The sequence below is a fragment of the Corvus kubaryi genome, unplaced genomic scaffold, assembly GCF_017639235.1.
Source record: "Corvus kubaryi isolate FWS band 111438036 unplaced genomic scaffold, C.kubaryi_AGA036_p1.0 37334, whole genome shotgun sequence".
Lineage (NCBI taxonomy): Eukaryota > Metazoa > Chordata > Aves > Passeriformes > Corvidae > Corvus > Corvus kubaryi.
The window spans coordinates 18500620-18522981 of record NW_024581108.1 but is presented as its reverse complement, the minus strand read 5'-3'; the positions used below and the strand labels follow the sequence as shown (position 1 = coordinate 18522981).

General features: G+C 43.5%; 1 protein-coding gene across 1 annotated transcript in view; it reads left to right on the top strand.

The window, feature by feature from the left end:
- The window catches only part of TRABD2B (TraB domain containing 2B), a 268251-nt gene that overhangs the window by 152029 nt on the left and 93860 nt on the right, over positions 1-22362 (top strand). The window contains exon 3 of the mRNA XM_042030644.1: positions 7251-7425. Coding sequence (XP_041886578.1) covers positions 7251-7425 — 175 coding nt within the window. The remainder of the gene's footprint in view (positions 1-7250; positions 7426-22362) is intronic.

Genomic DNA, 22362 nt, shown 5'->3' with positions numbered 1-22362 from the left:
CAAATAGAAAACATACATGGAGGTCATGACTTCTCAGGGATTTGCTGAAAGTCTTTTTTAACAGGGATGGAAGTATCACCGCCCAAGCTGTGTGTGAGTGTGTGAGATGCACAGCCCATCCCTGTGGCCTTTCTGCCTTTTTTTTTTTTTTAAAAAACATGTCTTCTTTCGGCCCAAATGGACGGAGAAGGCGGAACTAGGCAGGACACACAGCTGTTGTTTGGCCAGGTGCCACCTGGAAGAGCAGCCCTGGCAGGATGGGTTTGGTGCTCCCAGGGAGGGTCTCCACGCAGGTGCAGCGGAGGCTGAAACTGCAGATACAGGAGTGTCCAAGGGCTGCAGCCCACCCTGTCTGCAGGCAACTTCACACTCAGGCCAGCAATGACTCCTACAGCTTTTGTGTCACCTGCAGAGCTGGTTTTTAAAAGTATCATGCACTGTCCATAGAGGCTTCACTGGCATTCAGCCTGCTTTTCCCCTCCACTTCTTCTCCTATACATAATTTCCCTGCATTTACAAGTTTAGATGCTCCAGTGATTCCTAGACCTGAGGTAGCCAGTTTGGAACTCAAAGACCTTTGTTTTCACACTCCAGTTGGCACACTGAGGGGTATCCCACCAGCTTTAAATCAGAGAGTCCAATTACAGAAATCCCACTGACATGAACTGTGATGTAACTGCAATGTCTATGGACCATAAGCAGTGCTGGGAGGTGGGCAGGGATTATTAGCTCATGGCCAGAAGTGGCTCCCCAGAGTTTGTCCCAAGACATGTTCTTGCTTGTGTTCTTCACTTCCCTTCAAGCAAAAAGTATTTTTGCCCTATTTTCCTGCTCCAACTCTGGAAAAGGGAAAGGAGTGATGGAACTGAACTTCACTCTGAAGATGAAAAACTCCTTTTACAGTCCACTCAGACTTGTAATATATTACTTAAATTTTGGTGCTTAAAAGAAAGCCATAATGGGTTAATCACATGCTCAAACTAGACACTTCTCCTTCCTGGTTCCCCTTTTCCATAACAAGCTGGAAGTTTATCTTCTTGGCGACTTTGGGCTTTGGGTTAAATCAGTTTAACCCGACACTCCCTCCTTGGCAGTTGCTGGTCTCCCTCATGATGGAAACTTGGGAGTGCTGGAGGAAAACCAGTTGAGTTGGCAGCATCTCTTGCTTTGTGACAGCCACGTCCTCCTTGTGGAGATACTTGTTCTCACAGCCCATTCACTTTGCACTGTTCCAGTCCTTCCTATCAGAGGTTGCAGTAAGAGGATATTGCTCTCCCCAATGCCAGAAGGGTCCATAAATCAGAGGAAAACAGGTGTCTTCCAAGTCTAGAGCAGTATATTGTGCAGCCCTGCAGTAAAAGCCACAATTCCTTGTCAAGGCTGGTTAAAAGGAGGGTATCCTCCCTTCATAAAGGAATGATAACTCGAGCTCAGATGTCAGCCTCTGACCCAAGAAGGCCTGGTGTGAATTTAGGGCTGTTTGGTTTGCTGGAGGAGCCAGCGGGTTTGGGGATACTGTTCTGGCCCCCATAAGCTGCCTGACAGCTCTTGAGATCCTTATCTTTCACAAGGCTGTCAACTGTATAAAGGTTCCTGACCTGCATGGTGCAGGGAAAATCCTTCAAAGCAGGATCCCTTACTTGTCTTCTGGCCTCTGCCCACGTAAAGCTCATAAACCAGAAGACTAATAAAGAGAACCCAATCTTTATCGTGTTTTAAAGAAATTAATGTAGTTGTCCCAATCTGGGAGCAACTCCCTGCTCACAACTGGAGATAAGGATTACAAAGCAGAGCCCTCCTGTCAGAGAAGGATGGATGGGGTTTGTATTGAGGTGCTGGACTGGAACTCTGGAAGCTGATGGCCAACTCTCTGCCTTGCCATAGTTGTCCCTTTTGACCCTGGGTGTGCCACCTGCTGTTTTCTCTATTTAGCCTATGAACACTCTGGGGAGAGAAGGAGAAATAAGGAAATAAGGCATTTTCATTATTAAGAGATCCCCTGCAGCTGGTAGTGATGGTGCTGTTCTTGCAGCAGTCTGGAGTTTGGATATTTCACAGGAGATGAGGCTGGAAATCCTTGAGTCATCTGCTGATTAGGACAGTAGGAGAGAGCAGTCTCAAAAGCCAAGAGGATCGACCAAGATATAGGAAGATAATAGCTGGAGAGGTTTTAGGATCACTGTCTCGTTCATGGCAAGGGTTGGCTTGCCATTTCCCTACCTCAGCTTTCTCTTCTCCATCTGCAAGTAGAATTAGGGTTGAAGATCATCTCTCTCTGCCCACATGCAGCGGAGGAAAGGCATGCAGCTCTTTATTCCAGTGTTGGTACTCTTGAGTTTTGATTGACATAATGCTACAATTTGAATGCACATTCCAGAAATACACTCTCATCACTGGAACAGAACAAGGCTAAGCAAGGTTATCAGAGGATTGGGAAATGTAGTGTATGGGAGTAGGAACGATAACACTGTTACTCCACATGTGATAGTGATTTGATACTGGACTGATTCTAGAGCAGTGGTGTAACCAATAAATCCAAAGGAGGAAAAAAACCCCATAAAGTTGATAGTGCTTATATGTGTCCAAAAAAATTATTTGCAGATAGATGTTCACAACTCTGGCATTGTGCCTCTGCCCAGAATATTTGTCCAAATATTAAAAAATAGTAAATAAAAAAAATGTACTTAAATGTAGTCCTGGGTCCGTGAATTTTCAGCTGAGCTTTGGCAGTAAGCCCTAAATGTGATAAAAGACTCTGCACCAATATATTTTGCTTTTCTCTTCTTTTTTTTTCTTTTTATATTTGTCTTTTCTTTCTCTCTGTCTCTACAGACAAAGCTGACAGCATAGCATAGATCTTGAGTTATGGCTGATGCATTTTTCCAAGCTGAAGTATCTTGTTAGCTCTTACGCTAATGATTGCAGCAGAATCCAAGCCTCTGTGGAAATTTATTGGAAGAGAGGTTACTGCTGAGCATCGTCTTGGACTTTGGATCTTCCTTTGGGTCCCTCCAGAGCTAGACTGAGCCAGTGCCTTGTATGTAACATCAAGGTAGAAAGTCTTGCTGTCCCCATTTTACAGATGGACCTTTGAGAGACAGGAGGAATAAAGCCAAATGCTTCAAAGACACTTAGTGGAGGTTAAGTGCTGAGTTTCCTTTGAAGGTTTAAACCCAAATGACATGCTTGTGATCATGTAAGAGATTTGTATCACCCACGGGAGCAGAACCATTTTTTCAGGGTAGTGTCATAACCACTCCACAATCCTTCCTCTTTCTTCTCCCTAAAGCTCCCACTGACTTCAAAGGTGAAGAATTATGGCCCGCATCCCACAGCACTGTGAGCTCAGCCATGTGTACAGAGCTTTATCCTCACTTATATTCCAGCAGGGATACTGACTCAAGTAAAACTACACAGACAGTGGGGAGGGGAAGAAATTTTTGCAAGGCTGGGATTTCTTTTTTATTCTCATAGTCCCTTCCTTTAACCTCAAAAGTTTAACTGAGAAGTGCAGAGTGTACCTAATGACTGAGTTTGGGGTCCATCTGTGCTGTCCATAGGAGAACTGTAACCCAAAGAAAGCAGGAACAGAAAAAAGGAGGAGTGCTACCTTATTAAGTAAAACAAAATATTCTTTATACTGAACACCTCAATGAGATACATTATTAAGTTTCCACTAGAATTATATATGTATGAGTAGGTTGGGGTCTCAGAAAACTACACAGCTTGCAGAGACTGGGCATAGAGAATCTATTTATCTCTTGTCAGGGGTATCCAGTACAAGTGAGCACACCCCAGGTGATGTGTTTTTCTGCTGATCCAGCTGTTACTCTCCTAGTTGAACAGCAAAATTAGCAGTTTGGATTTTTCAACAGTCATACCATCCACTCCATTGTACATTTAAATACTGGTAGCAATATTCAGCTGTTATTAGGAGATCAGTCCTTCACCCAATGGCACAGCCAATGTCTCATTCATTCACTCTCAGCTCAAAACCAACAGATACATATCATTAAAATGTTAAAATTAATTTTTTCACAGAATGGAAACAAAATAAAAGTAGAAGAGGGAAGGTGCATCCTTTTGGTGCATATTTAGGCCATCCTTTTAAAATAACAGGTCTTCTCTTTTCAAAAAAAAAACCCCAAACTTAAATTCTGGCTCCAGTTAACAGTTTCCTAATTGCGTGTGACTGTTTCTTGACTTCCTGATCCCTGTCTGGTTTAAGGGCTTCTTAAATCAACAGGAGCAGCTGTCTCCCTGAAGCCAGGCATGGTGTGTGTCACTGACTGTGGAAAGGACCTGGATACAGGGAGGAGCGGAGGTGATTAATGGGGCAAGTGTCACAGCTCAGAGTGTGGTTGCACTACTGTGTAAGGGCATACTTACTGCAGTCATTTATCTTCTGTCCTCTGCCACACACACGCGGAAACACACCTGCAGATTTTGGTTTTGCCAGGCATTAGAAATGCAGGAATGCACACAGTGCAGCAGGACCTGCAGCTGATGCTGTGCCTCTCTAGGTGATGCCTTCCTTTGTCTTATTCCTTGGGCAAGCCAAAGGAACATTGACAAAACCCAGTCCTTGGTTTTCAGTTTATCTCTCTGCCACTGGCACACTTTTTCCCACAGAAGAGAAGGAAAGAAGGGGAGGGGGGACGAAAGGCAAGTAAATAGCTCTGGTTTGTGTACTGTACTTTAGGTTAGATAAAGAGAAGGAATAAACTGCAGGCTAAATGTTGGATGCAGGATTGCAAGTGATGGAGTTGCACAGGGAGATGAAAGGTGCTTCCTTTCTTGGCAAAGACCTTGTTGGTCTACGTCTACATACACCATCTGGTTTTGGGCTATCTGGAGCTCCATCATCAGTGGGATGCACAAAGCTGCTTGGTCCCCCAGCACTGCTGCTCCTGTTTAGTGTAGGAGCAGGTTGTGCTCACAGGCAAGGCTGTGCTTTGCTTTCCCCAAAGCATCTCAAGTGAAGGTCCCAGCCTTCAGTTCCCTTCAGCCAGAAGCAGGGAAGAAGAGACTTTCTTATGTGGGTGTTGAGCCTTCAGATGCTTCCAGAAAATGTCACCTTGCAGTTCAGTGCCTAAAGGCTTCCCTGACTCCTGCCTGAGAGCCCCAGTATAGAGATGCAAAGACTTGTGATATCTCCATGGACCGACTGATTTGCAGCTTTGCATTACAGAGGTTGCTGCAAGTGTAAAATGTCTACTCATTCCTCAGACTTTACTCCTACAATGTAAGTCTCTCCCACCTGGTTTTTCACCAGGAATGGAAGCCACTACGCCCTTCCAGCAGCATTTTATCTCTCTGACACCGTCAGTCTGGTCCTGCATCCCTTTGAGACAAACACGTATTCTTGCCAGATGTGGAGGCAGCTTCCTTGGGTTTTCACAGGAAACTGGTGTCTCCAATAGGTCTGACTTAATGGGACTTATTACTTGTTGAGTGCTGGCTCAGGGCTAAACTGAGAACAAGGTGCAAAGTACTTGCATGCTCTGAGGAGTTCACAAGTTACACTGGTGATGCCAAGCCATGCTGGAAAGCCTGGAGGAAGGAATGACTCAGGGTAATGCAACTGAACTCTTAAAGAAAGACATGCTGTGAGGAGCATGGTGATTTGGCAAAGCACGCTGAGAAGCAGTTTGGAAAATCAAAGGTCCATCTGGTCTGTGAGACCCAATAGGCTGGGGCAGGGTGCCTGAGATGGAGTGTTAGCTTCATCCCCTTGGGATGCCCTGGTTCAGGAGATGTGGTCCCTTTTTCTTTCTCACTCAACTGGGTACAGCCTTTGGTGTGAATCCAGAGCAAGGTGTAGACTTATCCTGCATAATGCATGGTGAGAAATCTCTTCTGCTTGGTCCCTCACATATATTAGGAGTGATGCAGATGGGGCTGCAATGAAAAAGCTTTAAGGAGAGTCACTGGGAAAATGCAAATCAGTTTTTCTCCCTAAGACTTGCTGAAAGCTTTTGGGGAGGCATTATGAGTGAAGAGGGTGGGAAAAGAAAAAAAAAAAGTTGTGATAAAACCCTGTGGCCAAGTGGAATGGGAAGAGGTGGGCTGAAAAACAAAAACTAAAGGCAAGTTTTAGAAAATGAGCACAGGAATTTGGTATAGTAGAAAACCAGAGAAAGAATTAACCCAAGTAACAGAGTCACTGCACCAAGTATTTCAGCACAGCAAGTGAGGGATGGTCCCCTCATGGGCTGTGCATGCAATGTCATTACCACCGACTCAGATTAACACTGGAAATCCTGGCAGCTTTACATGTACCTGGGGACTCAGAAATCTGAATCTGGGGTTTGCAGCTTAAGCTGCTTTCCAGTGGTGAGGCACAGAAAATCACCAGAATGTGCCTGAGTCCTGTTAGCAGTCATCAAGCACTGCCCCCTTACAGCCCTTCTCTCTGCAGGGCACATGGGCTCCCAAACCTTCATGGTAGACTTGGGACCTTCACTGTGTCAAAACAAGTTGTTGTTCTAACAATCAGAGACTTTTGGCTTATCTGTCCATTACAGCTTGGATCTTGGCTCATTCCTGGGTCTGCTGCCCTGACCAAAGTCCTTGGGGTTTCAGCCTTTCTGCTGTGTCCGTGAACACCTCTCCTCACAAAAGCAGGGACTGAAAGAGCAGTTCTTGTGGAAGTCTTTTCCTCGGATATATCAGGAATGCTCCAGGGATTTATGTGTTGGAATGCATGGTTTTCTCTGGTGAGACATAATAGCTTGTAAGGATTAGGGGCTTTACCCTGTGTGCATCTTTCTATGTCTGCATTTGCTATCCTTTCCTCTTTTTAAACTGTTAGGTTCATATACAAGCCAAATCCTACAGTCCTTACTCAGTTCATGGTGACCTCAGCTGAGAACAGATCACAGGAATTCGGTATTAAACAGCCAATGATTTTTTCTGAACAAGCAGAGAATAAAGGTCCAAGTAACTCACCCAAATGTAATGGTTGAAACTACATTTTGATGAAGGGACAGAGAAAAATCAAAATGAACTAGTTTCCTTTAGTAAAATAGTAGTTTCACTTTAAAAAAAATATATAATCCTTGGGAATTTTTTCTTTTCTTTTTTTTTTTTCTAGACTTCCTAACAACCTCCCATGCTCTGATCCTCTAGTGGATTTTTGTGGGGTAGTGATGCTCACGTGGCTTAAGTAAGGCTGAATTAAAACATGCAGTGTTCTGGGGGTACCTTAACCAATGCCACCTAAGCTATGGCCTCTCTCTCTGTTTCAGGTCCCAAACTTCATCAACACAACACTCCCACCCCACGAGCAGGTGACAGCTCAGGAAATAGACAGCTACTTCAGACAGGAGCTCATCTACAAGAGGAATGAGAGGATGGGGAGAAGAGTGATGTCACTTTTAAGGGAGAACAGAGACAAGAGCTTCTTCTTTGCCTTTGGAGCAGGTATGGCATGATTTTTCTGTTTTACTCAGTTACCATGATTGGAAGTAAAGTGTCTGGAGTGTTTAAGGTTTCTGGGCCTGTGGGAAGATTTCTCAGGAGGCTTCCCTTTGAAGCAGAAAGCCTTTTGTGTGTCCAGACCCACTTCTGAAGTGGAGTGAGTAGTTGTAGGAGGTGGGTCTAGGTCCAGGCAGGCTGCACACAGGCTCCACTCACTGTGTTTTCCATCTGACTGTAGAAATGTGAAGCTGTAAGTATTCTTCATATTGTTGTGTTTGTTCCCTTCCCAGACCTGTGGGCTGCTTGGCCACAGGTGTAGGAGATGGTTTGAGTGGCTTTGAATTTGCAAGCCCAGGTGGCACAGGCAGGTGCTGGTGTGGCTCCAGGTGCTGGCCCAGGGTTTCAAACCTTCTGGGGTTGCTGCAGTTAGACCATCTCAATGGGTGACTGAGCTGCTTTGGTGGTGTGTCTGTACAGACTGGCTGGTTTGGGGCTTTGCACAAGGGCAGGAGTTGTGTGTGTAGCTAAATACCAGCATTATAAACCATGAAGTAAAACTCCAATGTGTCCCTCTGCCTGCTCAAGTGCTCTCCCTGAAATCTGCAGAACAAAGATGTCTGCAGTACTTCTATGAGCCTGCAACAGTACATGCTACTGTCCTTTCTCTCCCTTTTTTATTTCTTTTCCCCTTCCTGATGGAATTCACATTTCTATGTGATAAGAGTATAAATAATAACCATTCAGGCCCCAGCTCAGCAGAATCCTGAGCACCAACTTAAGAGTCTCTTTGAGCTCCCTTGACTTCAAGGCAGCCTGAGATTGCTGTGTTGAGAACTGATCTCCTCCTCCTGCTCCCTCTCCTTGGCAATCTCTCATTTTTGACAGAACTTTGCTTCTCATCCCATGGCTCTCGCTATGAACTTTGGCAACAACTAACCTTTCGCTACTCACTTCAGTGGGAATTTTGATTAAAGACTGTGGGTTTTAGCAGAGACACGTGCATTTTGATGTATTTATTTTTTGAGTGTATCCGGACTGAATTTTCCCAAGCTTATTTAATCTCAGGCTTGGCTGATATTTCTGGCCAAGGAGTTTTGCTTAACTGTTTTTACAGTAGGAAAATATATCATGATGGCTCATAATTGGACAGGCATTCATAAAAACCAGCTTGTCTAACCCAAGGAGTGAGGTTTATCAGAGATTATCGAACATGATGGCTTAGATGTAGTTTCCAGTTTTGGAAATCCCTTACAGTACATAAATGGAGCTGAGAGGATAAACTGGGCATCACTGCCCACTTGTCCTGCTCTCCACATTTTTCCAGGGCATCAGCTACAGACCATGGCTTGAGACAGGATCTTGGACTAGGTGGGTCATGGATCCAAGCCACTGCAGCTGTTTGTTTGTGCTAATAACAGAAGGGAAATTAAGCCAGTGGATACTAATTACACATTACATTCTTTAGAAAGGCACTTTTAACTTCTGGGGGGAGGTTTGAGCTTTCCTTCCCTGTTCCCATCAGAGAGCACCTACCTGAAACTCCCAGGGAGCATCCCTTGGGAAAGCTGGCTCATAAAGAGCAAGTCTCATTTTGTCTTTTAGGCCCATTTCTGGTGATGTTGAAAACTGCCTTTGTTGCTGGGTTGTTTGGTTTCCCCAGCGCTGACCATGACAGGACAGAACAGACACACGCAGCCGGATTTATTGAAAACTGGGATGCGGGACATGCTGAGGAAAGCTTTTTGTTTTGGGTTCTTTGTTCCAGCATCCCTTTGGCTTTTCTCAACAAATTGGGCCATCCCTGCAGGCTAGCCCTACTTTAAGTACAATTAATTCCTGCATTCTTCTCTGGGATGTTTTTTTCTTCATGCAGCAAACACTGAGAAAATGACTAATTTTTTCAATGCCAAAACTTTTATGTGACTAAAGTGCAGGAAAGTTCATTTCCTCTTCTAATTCAAATGCAGGTTTTTCTTCCTGAAGGTTTTTTTGTTTCCTCTTTTCCTCCATGCACTGAATTAGAAGAGTGGCTTTTATTGATATATCTTTTATTTTGCATCCTTATATCTAGTTCCTGAATTTTAAGGGGTTTCTTTGGTATGTGCTTGGGTCATGAATTCAGATTGTTTTATAAAACCTTGAGGGTTTGGTTTTGCATTTTATAAAAGTAAAGGAAGTTTTTGATGAAAGTTGAGGCTTTCACATATTCCCATGAATTCTGAAGTGCAAAATTTTAGGAATGAACTTTTGGTTAGGATAGGCATGATAGAGTCTGCAGGAGTTTATTTGCTCCCAGAACAGTGCAATTTAAGGTTCTGCATCTCTAAGACTAACATGATGAAGGAGAAATAATTTGAAAAAGGAAATATTCTGGACAACATACTTCAGAAGATACTGCCCTTTATGCCAAGCATGATCTCTGCATTAATACCTTAATTTTGAGGATATTGGAGCTAATGAATGAATAGTAATTAAATTAAATTATATATGTGTATTATGAATTGTTTTCCAAATTTCATAATCTCCATCATAGTTCCTGGGAAAGGAAGAATTGGATAAAACTGCACTGCCAAATAAATTAAGGAAAATAAGTATTTTCCTAAGTAAGAAAATAAGCCTGTTACGAGAAAAGCCCCTTGGAAACACTTCAACAAATGCAGTTTTACAGACCAGGGCTGCTCTAGGAGGGAGCCCCAAGCCATGCAGGATGATTCATATGGACTCAGAGGTATCCTGTAACTCCCAGGTATAACTGGAGCCAAGGGGCTGAGGAATAGGATCTTACCCAGAAAACAGCCCCCCTGAGGCAGAGCCCTGCCTGTTCCTTTGGTGGCCTCCCTGCAGGGAGCTGTACCTTGTGGATGCTGCTGTAGTGCAGTTTTACCTGGCTTTTGCACAGCTGCAAGCAGCCATTGAGGCTCTGTTACTTTCTTGGGGCATCATCCTCCGCTTATTTTAAAATCCCGGTGCCATGGATGGGTGCTTCTGTAGCATCTAATAATGAACTCGTAGAATGAGCTTGGCTAAGGCAGAAGGCACCACGCAGGTGTCTTTGCAAATTACAGGCAGGTTTGGCTCCGTGTATCCTGCTCCATGACTGTAGAACCAAAAAGCCCCACAAAAAACCCCAAACAAATCCAGTGAGTGGCTTCAAATGAAAAACAAGATGATGGTATCCTGGCAGCCTGGTGGTGCAGCACCCTGGTGCCATGGAGCTGGAGGATGCAGGTGTCTGTCAGCAGAAAGTGTGTGATGCCATGATGATTTTTTGCCTTTTCTTTTATATACATTTTCATAGCTTTTGTATTCTTAGTGGTTTTAGCCTGCATTCTTAGACTTGTTTGTCAAGTTGAGAGACTAAACATCTTAGAAGCTTCGTAGTTAGGGATCAGAATGCACCAGACACCACGGTCCTCTCCAGAACACATTCTGTAAACTGAGATAGAACCATCAAGGGGAAGGTTCCTTGGGGAGGGGGGCTGATTTGAGCCTCTCATTGGAGAATCTTTGATAGATATGCTGATTAGTAAGACCTATAATGTTATAGCAGAGCTTTTGTGGGTGTGCATTGCAGTGTGCACGGAGGTGCATTCCACCTGGACGTGGTGCACCTAAGGATCCTTAAAATAAATACAGAGGTAAAACCCCTTTTTCCCTTCTAACCGTGTTTGATTCTTGATTTTTAAGCATGGAAAGGAATCATGTGGGGTCAGAAATCCCTCCTGGGTTGAAACATGGCAGAGTGTAAAGCCCTGTTCCCACAATAAAAAATGCACTTTACCATCAGAAAAAAACATAGCTCACCCAGGTGGAGGGAGATGAGGCAGCCCCTCTGACCAGATCTAAATAATCTTCACGTAGGGACAGATTCCACAGCCTGGTCCCAGCAGATCTGGAGGTCAGGTCACCACTGGAAACACCTGCTCAACTCTCAGATGGAAGATGTGGCCACTGAACTGATTGGAATAGAGCAGGCAAATTGATTTAGTTGAGCAACTCTGCACGTTTATGGGCTGGTTATTACCCATTTTATACATAGATTTTCTCGCTTCTTCATCCTGCCTTCCTGTTAAAAATAAGGCCGATCAAAATCTTTCAGCTGATAGTTTTTCGGTAAAAAAATTGGGTGTTCGGGGAAAACAGAATTTTTCTGTTTTCTTCTGGAAAAACAAGTCCACTTTCTGCAGATGTCAGTCAAAATCCCAGGTGCTTGGGTGTCATTGTTCTCCTGTAAACTGGGATTCCCACTAAAAGTTTCACTATGTGCCATTTAGAGCTGTGCTGAAAGACCTTGTGGTGCTTCGTAGGAGAGCTGGTTCAGGGTCTGGCCTGTAACAGCACGAGGCTCTGAAACATCCAACAGACAAATCCTGGGGACAAAGGAGTGGGCAGGGGACAGGCATTTGAATATCCAAGCAAGCTGAGATAAAATAGTTTTTCATAGAGTGAAGCAAAGCTTTTTTTATGCTGTTGAAAGATGGGGGGTTTTTGTTCCAGTCAAAAGTATTAAAACAAAAAAAAATTGCACAATTCTTAAAGGAGCTTTTCAGTTTTCTGTCATTCTTAAAAATAAAAACTAGACTTTTCAATAGATTTCCCTCTTTTCTGCCTTCCATGACTTTACCCACTATTTAAATTTGTTGGAGTAATTCAGACTTTTAATTTATTCCTTTATAAAACACACAGAAGTGAAAATAGACATTTATTCTTTCCACTTTAATTTCTTTCTCTTCTCCAAGAAAAATACAGGCTCTGGGTAAAAGGGACCCAGCTCTGTACCCAGTTCTGTAGTTTTTGTTCTTCTCCTGCCAGAGTTTACGATGTTCAGACTTAATGTGAAAATCTCACCATACCTGTATTCACAGTAACTATATCCTAGGAATGAAACAGCAGTTATTGTTTGTGCAGTTAAATGATATTTTTCATTTAATGGGCAGGGTAGCATTTCCCTTTGAATGAATAAAGGTAGCTAAAGAGAGTACTTCCAAGTAAAATCTGGGCATTTGCTTGGGTTTTGTGTTTTGAAAATCATGATGGTTTGCTTAGAATTATTGATCTGTAATAACAGTGAAGTGCCTTAGACCTCATTTATACAGACAATTTATAGAGGTCCTTTTATAGTCAAGAAAGAGACACACAGCCAAGAGCACACGGGCTGTTAAAAAGAGTTAATATTTTGGCAACTAAGACCATACACATGAAGTCAGTGTTTAAGAAAAAAACCACTCTGGTTTATTTCATTTTTATGGGCAAATAATTTTCAAGTAACACTTATGATAACAGATGGATAAATTTATGTCTGCAGTTAATTTGAACGATAATTTCCTTAGGATGTTTTACTTGTGTTTTTTTCTTTCTTTCTTTTATGAGAGCTGTCAGTTTTGTAGCTGAGAGCTGGATTTACTGCTTCAGACATTCAGATGCTGCTCCAGTTCACAATGTTTATTAGCAGCCAAATCAGTAGGCTTTGAAGCAGTGGGTTTTGTTTCTTAAAATAATAAATATATCATGGAGAATATTCTTTTATTGAGACAGAGTTGAAATGCAAGTACCATAGCATCTCCCACAGCAAGAGGGGAAGCAAATTGTCTCTGGACCATGGTTCTGGGGTGGAGGAAAGCCCATGTTAAACCACCCCACCAGCCCCCACAGCATCTGAGAGGTCAGAGAGGACCCAACTGTTGTCTGTGATGTGGAGGAAGCCAGATTGCCCTCAGCTCCTGATGAAGCTGGTGATAACTGGGATCTGTTTGTGCAAAAGTCAGAGCACTCTTGCTCGTCTGCAGGCTTAGGTGGCTGAGTTTAGGTACATGTTTGTTGATTGATTAGGTTTAAATTTCTGAGATGTTCTTCAGGAAAATAAATACAGGCTCTGTTGTAAGTGTCTGTGTGCTGCCATAAAGCACAGGAATTCATCCCGGAGTAGGAACAGCAGTCATAGAATATGATCATTTCCCTGCTCAGATCAGGTGAATACCCTGCCCATCCTGCAGAGTTCTCTCAGTCATCACTGGATGGGCAGCGTCAGCAGGAATGATTCTGATCATCATAAATTAGACTGTTAGCAGGAACTGTAAAATAGTTTGGGTTGAAAGAAACCTTTAAAAGTCATCTGATCCAAGCTCACAAACAGCAGTGTCACTTGCTTCCAAAGTAAATGTTCTCTGGTGGTTCTTCATAATGGGGCTCAGAAGCGGGTTGCACTCCATCTTCAGTAGGGAAAGAGAGAACTGTGCGACTTTCCAGTAGGATGGGGCTGGTGTGAGAGCACTGTGGGAACAGATAATCTCCTCCTTGTAGTCCTCAGCTCCGTCTGTTTCCCTGTTGTCCTCTATGCAGAGGATTCCCAAGGGAATTTCAGCACGCATCATTTTAGATACTTGATGTACCAAAGACAGAAGCAGGCTCACCCTTCACCTTCTGGAATCAGTAGGAGCGACAGACATCTCCCAGGTGACTCAGGTCTTGCATGGTCTTGAACACCACTGAGATGTTCTTATTTTTCTCTGAAAACTGAAGTGTGCCTGGGGAGATACCCAGATAATGTAGCTTGAACATGCTTCATCAACAGGTAACGGGGTGACCACAACTGAGCTGGAACATTATGGATGTTGAATTTGGGGGTGGGGAGGGGCCAGAGGAGAGGTGGCAGTGGTATTTTGTTGGAAAACCATATTTCTACTCAGTAGTTTGGAAAAGGAAAGGAAGTGATGGATACTCTGAGCAACTTAAACTCAACTAATTAAAATCCTGAGAGCCTTTGTGAAAGCCATTAGCACCTGCCCCGGGATCTGGCACTGGGGTTCACATGTGTTACTTGGAAGTGTTTTTTCAGGAGGGAAGTGCCTTGAGGCCGCCGTCCAGCTGCACGCTGAGGGACGGGGATTTACAGATGTTGAATATGCAGATAGCTGCTTTGCACTCCCGACTGAGGCAGTATTGAGTGCAAATCAGGCATCAAGTTGCACCACTGTTGTGTCACTGGGAACCAACTCATCAGAAATCTGGTCCTCTCTCCACCAGAATTGTGGAGCTCTTTACCATTTTCACTCTCCATCTCCAATCCTGTGTAGAACACAAAAGGGAAAAAAAGGAGGGGAAAAAAAGAAAAAAGAAAGTGCTTGCAGGCTGGAATATAAAGAGACTTTATCCCCCGGGTCAGGCATTCTGATCCAACGCTGATTAGTGGTGCTACTGACATCACCAGCACAGTTCATCAACGGGTTCTCTCAGTGGAGCAAGAAGTTGGCGACCAGGAGATTGAACTTGGCCAGCCTACAAAAGAGAAGAAAAGGGTGAATTAACAGTTTGCAGATGCTAGAATTCCCCCTGCTCATGTTTATTTGGGCATCCAGATGCTTGTAGTGAGGTTAGCCTATTTTTGTGTATGGAGTTCTTTTACTATTAGTTTTTAAGGCAAAGTATCACTTTGCTTTTAGAAATAGACTTGCATGCTAATTTTGACCAAAACCATGCAACCGATTCATTTAAAAGTCTTCATTAAACAGGCAATGCCTGATTCTCTTTTCAGACACTCTGTTGTAAATCAGGAGATACTCCACTGGGGAAAAGCTTGTTCCAAGTGCAAATCCAGCCTGCAGCCTTTTAAAATAAAAATAAAAAAAAAAATTGAGGGAACATTTTTAAATGTACATTGATCTTGTATAATACAGGGGTTTGGAAGTCCCTGAATATTTGCTTTTCACCTGAAGCTTAAATCGGCAAAGAGCGCCTCAGTTAGGGAGGCCAAAATAAACCTGCTTGCACCACCTTTTTGTGAAAAGGCAGCTTTGGTTCTGAAGGCTGACTCCTGTAATTCTGATTTGAGAAACTCTTGTTGTATAACAAGATATTAATTGTAGAAACACAGCGTGGCCTATGCAATGGCGAAAGCTGTCTTGAGGCTTCCGTCATCTGTACCAAGTAAGGCAAGACCCATAGCTGGTGAAAGAACAGATTCCAGTATTTGGGGTTGCAACTTCTTTTCTCTCCTGGTATGTCATCTCGTAAACTGTTGAGGGAAGCTGGACAAGCCCTGGACACTGGTGGTCTGGTGGAGAATTCATTGTGCTCAGCGGGGAGCCCAGCCTGGCTGCTGCCCACCTTTACTTTCATTGTTGCTCCACTGAAGGTGGGCGCAACCCCACATCCAGGTCTTTGTTTGCTAGTTGCAGATATTCAAGTAAATGCTGAAAGCAACTAAAATGGGCCTTGCAAGCTGCAGTGTGTACATTCACCATCTCTGGTGTGATTCTGCCCGTGACTAATGGGGAAAGTTGCCTGTGTGCTGTAGGATTTGGGTTTAAAGAAGCACATACATTAATGTCAGCTCCTCTGGGTCCCTGACATTTTCATATCATATTTATTATTATGCCTGTGCCAAGTTCTACTGTATAAGTCTAATTCTGCCTGCCTGTTCTCAAAGGAAAGAAAACTCTATTGGCCCCTCCTGTCCTATAATACAGGGATTTTGACTATGCCCTTACTGTATTTCTCTTCAACACTTGAGATGTAAAAAATATGGACATAATTTGGGAAATTTTCTCTTCGGAACCTAAGAACCATGAGAGGCTTAAGGACTCTGCTGAACAGGAATAGGCTTAAGCATGGGATAAAATACTTTTTCACCCCCACACATACGCAAGAGCTTGCTGTGGATCCACAGGCCACCCTGTAAGCTCTCAGGAGACCAGGCAGGGCTCCCATATAACTCTAGATTTCATAATGGGAGTGTTGAAATCAATATATGGATGCCAGACAACTCATCACTTCCCATCCCAAAACTCAGCTGAAAATTCCCATCCAGCTCTAACAGTGCTGTTGGGAAGATTTGAAAAGAGCAGTGTGGTGAGCCCAAGGACTGGCAGCCTTCCTCTAACATTGAGGTTTCCGTGTGATGCTCCTGTGAAAGGCAAATGGATTGCAAATGATCCAAGGATCTTGTCTCAGCTGGGATACCTTTCTGGGCTGCCTGCAATGATTAAAATGTCTCTGCACCCAAGTGTAGTTTTAGTCCCCCTGCTGTCTGGTGCTGTCCCAGAGCAGAAGGCAGTCCAGTTACTCCATTTCCTTCCATTCAGAGCCTGGAGTGCAAGCAAAGATCCTTCAGTGGTGTTTCAAATTAATGCAAGTTGATGGGGTTGACCTGAGTTCACGTTCCTTTCTTCTGCCCCTCCTGCCTGGGTGCATACTCTGGAGGAGGAGCAGGGATGTCCCAAGGCATCCTGGACCACCATAGCTGAATCCCCTGCAGCTCCACTCTTGGAGCCTCCAGCTGTTGGAGCAGAAGCTGGAAAGGGAATTTAGTAAAGCCAGGAATTTAGGAACCAGTTTGTACTGCTTGTGGTGTTGGTCTCTTAGAGGTTCAAGCCATTTCTGACCAGTTTCAGAGCCAAGCTGTAGAACTGCATATGGAGAAGAACCAGTAGTAGTCTTGGTGCCCTGGAAAGGCAGGGCACGACTGCTGGCTGGAGTCAGTTGTTTTGCAAAAGTGGATTTGAAACTGAAAGCTTTAGAAAGCCTGGCTGTAATTTATGTGGATTTCTTGAGGATTTTTACTGGTATGGAAACTGGGACTGGAAATCTCATTAAACTGGGCGTTCTTGTGAGAGTTTCAGGTTTTCTTAGTCATGGTTGTGCCAGGAATATCATCAGAGAAAACTTGCTGAGAAAGGATTTATGGATTTGGGATCAGATCCTATTCTCACTGAATTAATGGTAGTTCTGCAACTGACATCAAGGTGACTGGCATGTGCACCTGGATGAGGCATTATTTATTTGTCATTCCAGGTCTTTAATCTAGGCTGCTACTTTCACATCAATACCCTCTTTATAAGTCTATTAAATCCCAGTTCCATTGTTATTTTCTCTGGTAGATCAGAAGAGATGTGTCAAGGAAAAGAAAATGTATGCGCACTATACCTCTGCCCAAAACCAATATTTCAACATCAGAAACGTAAAGTGAAGGTAGAATTACTTAGAGGGGCAGAAGGGAAATAATTAAAGCTCCAGCCAGCAAGACGAGATGTCGTAAACTTCAGTTATTCACCTCTCTTAGACATTCAAAACACAAACTCTGCCACCGTTCAGGCATTTTATAGAGGCCTGCAGAAAGCAACAGAGGTCTCTTGGACAAAATTGCTCTGGTGGCAACTGAAACTGGGCTCAAGCCCAAGTCCAATAGCTGAGCTGCCATCTGAAACTGGAAAACATTCGGGTTCGTGCCTGAATCTCAGCTCCCTCTCTGCTCTGTGTGGTAGAAACCCTGAATCTGGACTGAACTGATGGGGAGTGAGAAGAAACTTCAGTCTGTGGAAAAGTGTTGCTGTTTCAAATTGGTTTTTGAAAAGATTACTCACGAAACTGGAAAATATGGTAATTCTTGGCCTGACTTGGAGGTAGGCACGCCCTTCTTCGTAGAGAAGTTTGCGAAAGAGTTGTGAACTGAAATACGGCAAAATGTGATTTCAGAACTACCAGGCTTTGCTCCCATCAACCTCCAGGCAGGCAGCGGGAAAGAAGAGGCAGGTGAATAAACAAAAAACCAGATAAATCCACCTTGGAACTTTTAGTTTGCAAGAGATGATCAGTGAGACCTACCAAATGCTTAGGTTTCGATAAACTGTTGCTCATCACCTGAAAATTATTCTGCCAGAGAACTTCCAAACACCTTTTTTAATGTAAACACAACATTTTGGTGGAGTTCAGCTTTGGAACTCTCTGTCAGAAAAGTGAAATCTCCCATCATTTTCCTGGAATAATGTTGCAGGACTGAAACCTATGTGACTTGTATTTAAATTAATAACTTAAGCCTTTTCTAGTATTTTTCTGTACTTTATTATGGGAAATACCTCAAATACTGAGGTTTGCAAACTTTTTAAAATAGTATTTATGCACTGAAGGTAAATGGAGAGAAAAATCAAATGCCACCACTGGGTTAACTCCATATGAAATTCAGCACCGGTTTTCAGTATTTATACAGAATTCACATTCACTTTGTGTTTTTCCTTGAGGTGTTTGAGGTACAGTGAAACTGCTGTGAGGTTCTTATCACTTAGCGATCTGGTCTGGTTCCAGTTGAAAATTCTGCAGTACCTCTCGCTGGGAGGATTGGTTTAAAAGGAACAGAGATCTGCCAAAGAAATAAAGACTTCATTATTGACATCAATGCTATTTTTAATCTGGTTTCCTAAGGAAATGAGGCTTAGGCAATGGCAGTGTTTGTGAGTATGTGTGTGTATATATAGGTGTGTGTGGCTATGTCCTTCACCCTCGTAAATTTTTCATCTGTTGGCTGATTATAACCAAACCTGACAGATGGTTGAGTCTCCAAGATAAGTTCTTGCATGCCTCATGAAAATAAGTGATTGGATAGAAGAAAAAGACATCCGTAGTGTGCATCCACTGAAAGGGCACAGCATGAGCTCAACTTTTATCAGAGCTCAGAAAATCCCAGTGGGAGAGGGAGGTGAGACACATCCCCATACAACAATGGCATTTTTCTGGTTCCTCTGCACGTGAGAGGGTTTGGTGTGTAGTGCATAGATCAGACATGGCATGGTTTAAATGTAATGATGAGTTTTGCAGCAAATAGTTATTATTTAGAGTATCTGAGAAGCCACGTTACCTCTGGGCTGCCCTCTAATGAGGTGTTCATTCTCAAGGCCAGAGCAATAGCAGGGAGCAGGTTAATAAATGTGACCGAGGCATGGCTCCAGGACTCTATAAACCTAATGAGTCATGGGCACTCAAACTGTGCAGCCTCACTACTGCTAATTGGCCAAGTGTGCCATCAACCATGCCCAAAAATGTTCTTAAGTGGCCAAGGGGTGAAAAGAGCATCTGAAACTCCTTTGAGTCCAGGAGGCAGCCTGGGGCAGCATTCCTGTGTGCAGAGTTCAGGAACACTTTCCCCAGAACCAAGGTCATTCCCTTGAGAGCTGAAACAGCTCACTGGCAGTGGGGAGCAAAACTAAGAAACCAAGGAAGGAGTAAAGCATGACCCGGATGAAAGGGGTTTGCAACTTTAGCTTATCAGACAAGGGGCTGGTTGTCACATAGCAGTTGGAGAAGATGCTCAGAAAACATTGTGATGAGGAAAGTACTTGAAACCTTTCAAAAAAAAAAAAAAAAAAAAACATGTGGGGATCAGAAAAGCCAAGCCAGAGTTAGCTCTTAATTTTACTCTTTTTTTGCTTAAGATTGAAAATTATGTATCTAGTGTCTTGGTAACAGTGACAGCTGTTGGGGTGGGACTCTCCCTCTTGAACTCTAGGTGTCTGAAAGATCATTATGTGTTCTGTTTAAGACCATCACTTCCTTTGAAACCCTCAGAGGGCAATTCCTTTCATCTTAAAATATGCATCTGAGATAAGTGGGAGGATTTGTCTGGAGATACTTTTCCATTGACTGCAGAGGAAACCTAGAAAACTGGCCTCCAACAGATGCCTGACTTTCAGGTGGGTGGGATTTACTGAACCCTGAGAGCAGGAGTCAAGAATTCAGGGTGTTCTGTCCTTACCTCCACCTGACCTTGAACACGCTGCTCAGTGCACTGAGAGCTCCCTGAGCAACATTTTGCGTTGCTGCCAAGGGCAGAACGTTGTTAGTCCTGAGGCAAATTTGCACGCCAAAGATTGACACAGGATTGCTTTCCATCATGCCTTGGAGAGCATCTTGGTGTGGTCTCAAGGGGAAAAGAAAGCCCTCTGCCACCAGCTCTGTAAAACTCATCCAGGGCTAGGTTTCCTTGAGGTGGGAGGAGGAGCTGTAACACATGACCATGTGCAACTTTCACATCCTGTCCTGTGATACGGTTGGAGCCCAAGGTTGGCCAAATGCTTTGTCCACTGTGCAGGTGCCCCTGTGAACCCCAGTGCTCAGACCAAACTCTCCATCTCTGTGATTGCACAGAAGAGGTGGATTTGGACATCCTGAAGTGTAAAGTGTTTCCATCTTTACTCTCCTCTTGGCTGGAGGGAACAAAAGACACTTTGGTGCCAGCACAGTCATTCACAGCCTGGTCTGCCGGGAGACAGAACTGAAGACAGGAGAGCAGGCTCTCATTTCTGTTCATTGGGCATGGTTATCACTTTTGCAAGGGAAGAAGCAAGCAGTCAAAACCAAAAAAATAAAAATATTTTGATATCCCATGTGTCTGATCTTTCACTGTTCTCTTACAGGCAGGCCATATCCCTGTAAGCACTGTCAGTGAGGAGTGATTCAGACCTGGAGACCCTTTGAAAAAGCCTTGTGATATCTCTTGGTTTTTTGCATGCAAGACTTAGAGACAAATAAGAAGGCGTGTGGGTGGGTTTTCTGTTTTGTTATTTTAGCATTATGGAGATACTCACCAGATAGTCTCCCCTGTGGGGTCACTCACTGAGCCTGTACTATTTACTCAGCATTTCTCTGAAACACCAGCATCTTAGAAGTTGTCTTCCTGAATTTACATTCCCAGTTCAATCATCTCCCACACAATAAAAGCCCCAGTGTTGGCTTCCCTTTAAGTCCTGCGCTGCACAGCACTCCTGTCAAAAGCGAGCCCTTGGTCCTGGCGCTTTTGTTTTTCTTCAGACCTGCCAATCACCCTGCTTGCCTTTGCCCAAAGTTTGTTGTCTTTGCAGTTGGTCCCAGCGTGAGCTACCAAAGGCCTGGCTGAGCCTGATGGGGGATTCTGTCAGCCTAACCCCAACACGTGATCCTCCACCTCCCCGCCTCACAAAGGGCCTTTTCACCGGCCCACCGCAGCCCCGAGATTTCATTTCATGTGTTACAATTAATCTGTATTTATTGCCACTTATCTTAAATGGCTAACAATATCAAGAGTTTAAAAAGTGCTTTTAATGTCAAACTGGGTCAATTAAAACTCTACTTAAAATATTTGCAAAACTCCTCGCCTGAAAGTTGCCCCCTCAGTCTGCTGTTAACCAAAATGGTTTAAATAAATACACGCAGCTTGAGGAGACTGACATTTGGTAAAATTCCTCTTGATATTTTAGTAGAATCCACGATTAATTTCCTTACTCCTACATTCACTTGCTTTTTTATTTAATAAAAGGAGAAAAATGAATAATACTTTAGATGGTTGTAAGTATTTGAAAAATTGAGACAATCAATTAAAAACCCTCAAGAGATAGGCTCATAACTTTTAATGCCAGAAGAGACTGTTAGATTAATTGGTTTGGTCTCCTGGAATTTCATCCTGTTCTTTTGTGGACCCTAACACCATGTGTTTAACTCTGAACTTCAAACCATGGGCCACAAGTACTAATTTTTAACTCCTTCAGTATCGAGCGTGGGCATGAGAAATAAAGAACTAGAACATAAGATAGTAAAAAGTTAAATAATGAAAGAGTAGCTTTTACGTGTGTAAGTTGGGTTTTAATGAAGGCTGGAGATGGCCGGAGGAATCCATTTTTTCCCCTTGCAGGAAAGCCCCTATTTTTGCCTTGAACATTTATTTTAAAGCTCAGTTTGCAGGACAGTCCTAACAAATTGCATTAAATAAGTGCTGCTGTACTGCCCGTGGGGACTCAGAACTCTCATGCAACTCACCCAAGGTTGCACTTCGTTAAGGTGGTGACACACATCAGGTGGAGAAGCCCCAAGAGGGACCCCCAGGTAGGACTTAGCTGGGTTGGATGCAGCAGATGAACAGATTAAGTGAGATCCCAGGCTGAGGGAATTAACTACCTAAACTTTGGTTCACATGGAGCCACTTGGACTTCTGATCCTCAGACACTTACTGTGAGGAGCAACATTAATGAAGCCTCGTTTCCTATGGATTTAGGCCATTTGCTTGGATTCCCAGCAGTCTAATAAGGTTTGAACTGTAGCTGAGTCATTTCTATTAATTAGGGCATTTGAATTATCTTTATGGGTCTCTGGTGTCCCTAAAAAGTCTCACTCTGCAACTTTTCTTTGCACGTGAGAGGTCGG